This window comes from Pyrus communis, chromosome 8 (assembly GCF_963583255.1).
Source record: "Pyrus communis chromosome 8, drPyrComm1.1, whole genome shotgun sequence".
NCBI lineage: Eukaryota > Viridiplantae > Streptophyta > Magnoliopsida > Rosales > Rosaceae > Pyrus > Pyrus communis.
This window is the reverse complement of record NC_084810.1, coordinates 5,437,779-5,446,411: the sequence shown is the minus strand read 5'-3', so window position 1 is coordinate 5,446,411 and position 8,633 is coordinate 5,437,779. Positions and strand designations below refer to the sequence as shown.

The following is an 8,633-nucleotide window of genomic DNA, read 5'->3' as shown; positions in this document are numbered from 1 at the left end:
ATGAAAGTTGCTCTACTCACTGAGATCTTCATTTCTGTGAAGTTTGAGAATTTTTTGAAATAGTTGGATTTTCCGGCGAGTCGGGGCGGTCGACCGCCACCCGCGGCGGCGCGTGGCCAGTGAGCCGCCAATGCTATTTTTAGGCTATGTCGAATGTTTTGAATTCAGTTTTTTCATTTGAATGACGTAGGTTGATAGTTGGAACGTAAATTCGTTACGATACGTTACTTGATAAAAATGTGAATCGATGATCCGACCGTTGGATCGTCACCAAAATTGGATAAATTATAATGCGTAATATTTAAAGATCATAGGAATTTACGGATCGCGAATCCGACTTACGAATCTTCCTTAATTGGATTTGTAAGTTAGTAAAATAAATGTTCACGGCCACTTGTTTTAAGCAATTGGCGGAGATCTGACCGTTGGATCGTAATGAAATTTTAATATGTTATTCTAGAAATATATTGTGGATCGTTGGGAGTTGCGGATTGGAAATCTGATATGCGGATCTTCCGAGTCAAGTTATACAGTGTTGTAAACCCTACCGTCGATCTTTGATCGACGGTTGACTTGTGGTCAATAGGTCTCAACCTATTTTAGAATGTCGTTGAGGTTGTGTTTTATGTGAATTGCATATTCTTCAGATAAAAGTTCTGAGATGTGATTTGATAATTGGTCACAGGGACCAATCATTCAGGACGCCTCGATGTGTGTGCTAGGGAATCATAGCGTGGACTCCAGGTGAGTGGATCTTTTCCTTTTTATCGTACATATTGTTGAGAGTTCTATCGACACTTTTAAATTGATTAGGTACATTACCTTCGTATAATTATTGTGAATGCTTGAAGTACCAATATGAACTACGAATGGCTTGATCCCTGTCTAGGGTACGTAGGCAGTCTAACGAGACGTTAGATGCAGCCATAAAATATTTGAGACAAAAGCCTTGCTTGGGAAATTGAGTAATGCGGAGGAAATTGGTAAATGCAAGTTTTAGTTTTATGAATTAGTTTGTTAAATTAGTGTTAATTGAGTTGTCATGGATAATTATCCCTGAAAGTAAGTAGTTTGGGAGTAGGCGTTATTGATTGTACACTTCTCACTGTATTGTTTATAATTGAAAATGCTACGACATGGTTCAGTATTAGATTGCATCATGGTATATCCTTATGTATATTACTTGCATATAATTATTGAGAATGCTTTCAAGTGCAAAGGTGAAACGCAGGACACCCAGGTAAGTTCAGGTGAGTTATGATATTAGTTGAATCGATTGCGTTATAGCATGACTATAGTTATGTGTTAGGCAACTTCGATATTGTCGTACTGGTTGCCATGAGTTGCACATGTTATATTGAGATGCATTGAGAGCTCATAAACCTGCACCCCGGTGTTAGTGCTCCCGCCCGTGGCCAGGGCACAGTCCTTCACGTGATGTTCACCTTATGCTCACCTTGGATCCAAGGTAGGTGCACAGTCCTGTCGTACAGACCACTTTAGGTGGTTCCGACTCGTAGGTGACCCGCGATTATTCGCCCAGTCTTCACGTGATCGTAGCACTTGAGCGTATCTATTTACACCAGTCCTGTCGTACAGACCACTTTAGGTGGTTCCGACTCGTGTGCAGGTATACTTATTGAGCTATTGGCTAGCCAGGATTGATGAGATATGGATAAGTCGTACAGGTCACTATAGGTGACTCCGACTTATATGCTAGCCAGGATTGATGAGATTTTGATAAGTCGTACAGGTCACTATAGGTGACTCCGACTTATATGCTAGCCATGATTGACGAGATATGGATAAGTCGTACAGGTCACTATAGGTGACTCCGACTTATATGCTAGCCATGATTGACGAGATACGAATAAGTTGTACATGTCATTTTAGATGACTCTGACTGATATATCACTTTGTATTGATTTAGTTCATTTGGCCTACTTATTAATGTATGGTGGATTTGATGGCAAACCGTGGTTTTGGTCATTTCTGAGTATGGTTTGGATATATGTATATATGTGGTACTGTCTTATGGAAAGCGATACGGGTTTTACATTTAGGGGCATTACTTTAGAGAGGTAATAACTTTGGGAAGCTTGATTTTATTGCTTACTCACACCTTCTGTTTGGTGCCCTCCAGGTTTTAGCTACTGAGTTTGTATCGACAAGAATCTGTGGCGAATTTTAGTATTGATGGGTATTTCTGAGGGTATGATTCTTACCCACATTACTCTACCTTACTTATGCTCTGACATCGCGTGTGAAAATGGGTTCGCTCCCACTCGTAGCGCACTCTGGTACTTAGACACTTTTAGATTCAAATTTATTCACTTTTTATACACTATCACATTTTATGGCTTCGTCACCTTCCGGGTGTCGGCCAGCACAGCTCGATTCAGGGTCCAAGTGGACTTTCTGGGTCGGGGTGTGTCAAGACATGTGGAGCTAGAAAATTTTTCTTGGGTGGGCTAGCTAAAATTATTAGCATGTAATCATATGATATTTCTTTTACCTACATAAAATTATATAATAATCTACATAAAAGTAAGAACATGAAGTACTAATCCAAATGAGTTTATTAATTACTTTCCAACTAATTTTTACACAAATAAAACATGCATACAAAAAACTGAAAAAGCAATAGAAAGAGAATAAATATTATCACTTTTGTTGATAACAAGTACCCAAAAGAAAAAATAAGGTTAGGGGATACCAATTCAAGTTGTGCCATAGATATCTGTAATGGAATTGAAATCTTTTGTTATTATCAGAATTGATATTGTCGTTGAGCCCTTTTTTATTAGTTACAAATACAAGAACCATGAAACATGGATTATTCCCAAAATCTTTAACCTTAATAGACAAATTCAAGGACTAAAAAAAAAAAAAAAAAAACCTAACAATTGAATCAAGAAATAAGTTAAATGAAGAGATGAAGAACATACTTGGTGTTGAATTTCATTTGAATAATTTGATGGTGATTCATAGTTTTTCTTTTCTTGGGAAAGCAACGCAGCTTTGTGGAGTAGGGTAGAGGGTTTTTTTTTTGTTTTGAACGAATATGCATGGTAAAAAGCATGGAGAGTAGGAGAGGCCTAATTATGTATTAATTTACCATTTTTACTTTTAGCCTAAAAATAATATATTAGGTAATAAAAGTATTATTTGAAAAAAAAAAAGTATTATTTATAAATTAAGAAACACATTAACTATTAGTTTTGATAGGATTTGGGTGGGCTATTATACTTACAATAAGCAACAAATATATAAACTATTATAGCTGCAATTTGTTAAAATCCTCCCTAGGCTATAACCCACTGTAGCCGTGGCACTAGTACAAAAAAGGCTTTGCACGACGCAGGACCTTCGTCGCGCAAAGTCAAAAAACGTCGTGCAAAAATTAGCCCAACGGACGTTCGTCGCGCATTCACTGTTGCGCCAAGTGCGTGAAAGCAGGGTTTGCGCGACGCAGAAGTGATCTACGTTGCGCAAAACCACTTTGCGCGACGAATGTCCTGCGTCGCGCAAAACCACTTTGCGCAACCTAGGTCCTATGTCGCGCAAAACAACTTTGCGCAACTAAGAACCTGGGTCGCGCAAAGTGGTTTTGCGCAACGCAGATCACTTCTTCGTCGCGCAAACCCTTTTTTTTTTTTTTTTTTTTTTGGCCAAAGAATTTTTTTTATTTAATTTTTAATAAATATTGTAATGAAATTCTAAACAATAATTATTAAACCAAGAAAAAGTATTTAATTATAAAATATATAAAAATGTACACACAAGATGTCCAAACACAAAAAAAAACCTACTAGTCTTCTAGGATACATGATGCTACTGGGTATCAGCTGGGTGAAGTGGCTGGGAAGTTGAAGGTGGAGCAACATCACGTGTTGGCATCGGGATCTGGAGGCCGGACATCGCTAAGGCTTGTACAATCATACTCATCCTCTCGTCCTGGGCCCTAATGTGCTCGCCCTGGGCCGCAAGCTGACCTTTTAGGGTTGTCACTTCCTCCTTCAAGGCATTGACCTCTCCTGTGGACGATCTGGAAGAGGAGGCACCCGTCTCACGAACCCCCGCCTTCCCCATACATCGAACAACCTTGCCATAACGACGACCCAACTTCTGATCCAAGACCTCAGTCACGATCTGAATATCTGCATCCTCGGGTACATTGACGTCCTCGATCGGGGTCTCCGGGGGAAGCTGCGATGTTGCTTCTTGGAGAACAGCAGTGGACTTTTCCACCATAACATCCTGTAATAATAAAGAAAAAATATATAATGTTTAATAACAAAATATAAATAATATTTGAACGATTCGTAAAAATAAGAATAATAAGAATTACATATACTTACATGAATCTCCTTAGCGGTCTCATTGCTGGGTCGAACGTAAACATCATTGAACAAGTCAATCTGTGGGAACTTAGAACCCTCCTAAAAAAAAATCATTAAGTAAATTTTATTAGTCAATAATAAAGAATAAACTGTATAAAATTTAAAAATTAATATACTTTTACCTGACGTCGTGCCTCAAGCCTATACGAAAAGGGCTTCGAACCGGAATGGTGGAGAAGTGTCTTTGAGTCCCGAGCTTTCTTGCCAGCAATAGATTTCTTCTGTTAAACATACAATATACATGTTAGTGCGATTATTTGATTGAAATTATTAAAAAAAACTTAAAAAAATAACAAAAACAGTAAATTATTATTAAAGTATTATGTACATACCACAAATGTTGGATCCATAAAATGTTTACAGAGCCACTCCCAATCCTCTGGCCGGTCCCTCAACTCGTTTGGGCAACCCTCTAGGCGAGCAATCTCCGGATCATCCCATAGCTGAAAATGCGTGTGAAAAGCGCTCTTCCAATCTTTGTACCGGTTTGCTAAGGTCCCCTCTAAGTAGGCACTGACCTCAGGGGATAAGTCCTTAACATCAAAATTGACCTACAAATATGAAAAATAATAAAATAATATTAAGAAATTTAATAATATTAAGATAATATACTTTGGTTTATAATATTTGTAAACAAAATTTTAAAAAAAAATGATAAGGGCTAAAAATTAATTTACTAACCGACAACTTGTCTCGCACCAGTTTCTTCGTCTCCTCGGGAATTTGTGCCCAAGACTCCCACCGCATAGGACAACAATTCCGAATAACATAACCACAACTAGTAACAACGCTGCTATGCTGCTGTGAGGTAGCCGCTCCACGATGTTGCGAGTCATATGCAATCTTGATCAAGGAGGCGGACATACGTACAGCATGTGCCTCCTTTAGCATTCGATTAGGCCCCCTGGTGTTTTTTTTAGCTGCCCAAAAAAACTTAAATGGTAAAAAGCTTAAATTTGTACAGAAAATTGGGCAAAACCTCCCCTAATAGTATATCATTTCCCAAAACCTTAAAACAGTAATTCACAACCCGCAACACATTTTCACAATCCAACAAATTTTCACAATCATAAAATAATAGTTTTAAAATAGAAAAAAAAAATACAACGTAGTGAGAATTAGAAAAAAAACTACCTGGTTGGGAGGCCCCACCATCGACTCCGGAGGAGGAGGAAGCGTGATCACCAGGCTCCAGCTCGCGGCGGCGACGGTGAGGCCGCCGTGCATTGAGAGGTTGAACCGACACTGATGATGTTGATGATACGGGCACCTGAGACGCCGTAGGAGTAGCCTCAGTAAGGGGTGTAGGCTCCCCAATCAATGGAGCACTCACGCCTGGAGTAGATGCTGATGATGTAGGAGCCGCATTAGACACACTCCGACGACGAGTGATCAATTGCGACATCTATACACTTTTTGAACCATAAAAATATGACATTAGAAACTAATCCTTTCTTGCATTTGAAACTAATAAATTAGCAACCAAAGTAATATAAGTAATTAGAGCAATAATATCAATACAAGATTATTTAAAAAACCAATGGTTCAAGAAACTAAACAAGCAGCTTCATACTTGGAACATTGATATACTTCGCCCTTGATATGGTAAAGGATATCATTAACTATAAGTTTTATATCTAAGAACTCTCAACCTAAGCCGGGTGAAAACAAAAGGAACCCGCATACCAAAATGAACAAAATAGTGTTCAAGCCAAGCTACTATATTTTTCTAAAAAAAAAACTCGACCCGAACTACAATAATAAATTTAAAGCTACTTAATAAAAATATATATACCATTAAATTTTTTAAGTGTTATACGTACAAACTAAATAAATTGAAATCTACTTAATAAATAAATAAATATATATATAGACACACATTGAAATCGATGGGATACGCATTGTACGAAACTAATTTCAACGATCCAACCGTTAAACTTGTTTGTATATGCTTCGAGATCGCATACGCCAAAAATTGCAAAAAACAAACATTAAGAGATCAAGTAACGGGACAAACCATTTCGACGGCTATAAACGAAAAAATCACGATCTAACGGTTATTTTAACTCTGATTTTGATGATTTTTTACAGCTACACTCTTTAACCCTATATGAATACAATGAACTAATTGGATCATCAATTTAAAACATTTACACAAGTGGATACCACAAAATCTTATGTTATACTTAAATGAAAGTATAAATAAACTCCAAGTGTTAGTGAAGCTAATGTTTTGATGGGATACGCATTGTACGAAACTAGTTTCAACGATCCAACCGTCAAACTTGTTTGTATATGCTTCGAGATCGCATAAGCCAAAAATTGCAAAAAACAAACATTAAGAGATCAAGTAACGGGACAAACCATTTCGATGGCTATAAACGAAAAAATCACGATCTAACGGTTATTTTAACTCTGATTTTGATGATTTTTTACAGCTACACTCTTTAACCCTATATGAATACAATGAACTAATTGGATCATCAATTTAAAACATTTACACAAGTGGATACCACAAAAGGAAAAGGCAATGCAAGAACCTCAAAAGAAAAGCAAAAGGAAAAAAAAAAAGGATTTTGCGCGACGTAGGTACAATTACGTTGCGCAAAACATATTTGCGCGACGTAGTTGTACCTACGTCGCGCAAAGTCCTTTTTTTTTTTTTTTTTTTTTTTCTTTGCCCTTTGCTTATGAGTACAAAATAAATAAATTGAAATCTACTTAGTAAATACATATACCATTGAATTTGATGGAAAACGCATTGTACGAAACTAGTTTCAACAATCTGACCATCAAACTTATTTGTATATGCTTCGAGATCGCATACGCCAAAATCGCAAAAAACAAACATTCAGAAATCAAGTAATGGGACAAACCATTTCGACGGCCATAAACGAAAAAATGACGATCAAATGATTATTTTAACTCTGATTTTGATGATTTTTTACAGTTACACTCTTTAACCCTATATGAATACAATGAACTAATTGGATCGTCAATTTCAAATATTTACACAAGTGGATACCACAAAAGGAAAATGCAATGAAAGAACCCCAAAAGAAAAGCAAAAGGGATAAAAAAAAAAAAAAAAGGGACTTTGCGCGACGTAGGTACAACTGTGTCGCGCAAAGCTGTTTTGAGCGACGCCTTCCCAACTACGTCGCTCAAAGCTATTTTGCGCGACGTGTTTCTGCCTTCGTTGCGCAAATTTGGAAAAAAAAGCGGTAAAGATCCTTCGTTTGGCGCCAAAATCTTGCGCGACGCATATAGGGGTCACGCAAACGTCTTTTGCGCAATGCAACTTTGCGCGACGATGTATTCGTCGCGCAAAGCTGTTTTGCGCGACGTCGTCTTCGTCGCGCAAAGTACGTTGCGCAAAATAGCTCTGCGCGACGCTTTTAGGATAGGGTCGCGCAAACACACTTTGGGCGACGAAATTTGTTGCGTCGCGCAAATTACCGTCGCGCAAATTGATTTTTGTACTAGTGTGGGTGTAGCTCCGCCAATGATAATATGTACTTTTTTCTTCTTATTCTTCAACACTACCTCTAAATTTTCTACATCTCATATTTTGTATCCAATATATAACATGTAGGTGTTTCTACTTAAGAACGAAGGTTTATAATTTGTTTGGGAAAGTTTTAGTTTAAGAAAGAGTCGTCTCGTGTCGAGGCCTTGGGAATATAATTAATTTAAATTCGTTATATGGTTGCATACCAAGAATCGAATGTATGAACAAAGTTCCATTTAAACCCCAAAATTAGGGTAATTGCTTGGCTTAAAGTGTTTGCTAAAGTGGTTGCAAACTATTAACATGCCTTACAAAGAATGTTGGTAATTACTGGTGTTTGACAGATTCACAACGTACAAATCTCAAAAACTAAAAAAATTAAAAAGAATTAAAAGTATTGGTCATACATCCATGATACAATTTCGACAAACTGGGCAAGTTGGCTTGTTCATCAACCAATGGTCGATGCAATTCGAATGGAACATGTGGTTGCAAAGTGAAAAAATTTGACACGAATCACCATCTGCAAAATCCTCTAAACAAATTGCACATGCAGTACACCTTGATGAACTCGTTGATCTTATTTCACAGCTTCCATAATTCAGTAATGGTGGCAGTTTCTTCAAAGCCCTAAGCCTTGGCCCTCTTCCTTCATCGAAATCCAGCATGACTCTCGTCATCACTCCCAGCCTCTGCGTATTTTGCACTATAGCTATCCG

The 8,633-nt window shown here is 37.6% G+C and overlaps 1 protein-coding gene across 1 annotated transcript; it reads right to left on the bottom strand.

Annotated features, from left to right (window-relative positions):
- Nucleotides 1-3,797: 3,797 nt before the first annotated feature.
- On the bottom strand, nucleotides 3,798-6,049 carry LOC137743931 (uncharacterized). The gene is made up of 6 exons (XM_068483861.1): nucleotides 5,538-6,049; nucleotides 5,085-5,323; nucleotides 4,736-4,954; nucleotides 4,526-4,624; nucleotides 4,362-4,442; nucleotides 3,798-4,260 (listed from the first exon to the last, which is right to left on the bottom strand). The coding sequence occupies exons 1-6, from the start codon at nucleotides 5,806-5,808 to the stop codon at nucleotides 3,835-3,837; spliced, it is 1,335 nt and encodes a 444-aa protein (XP_068339962.1). The 5' UTR covers nucleotides 5,809-6,049; the 3' UTR covers nucleotides 3,798-3,834.
- Nucleotides 6,050-8,633: the final 2,584 nt, after the last annotated feature.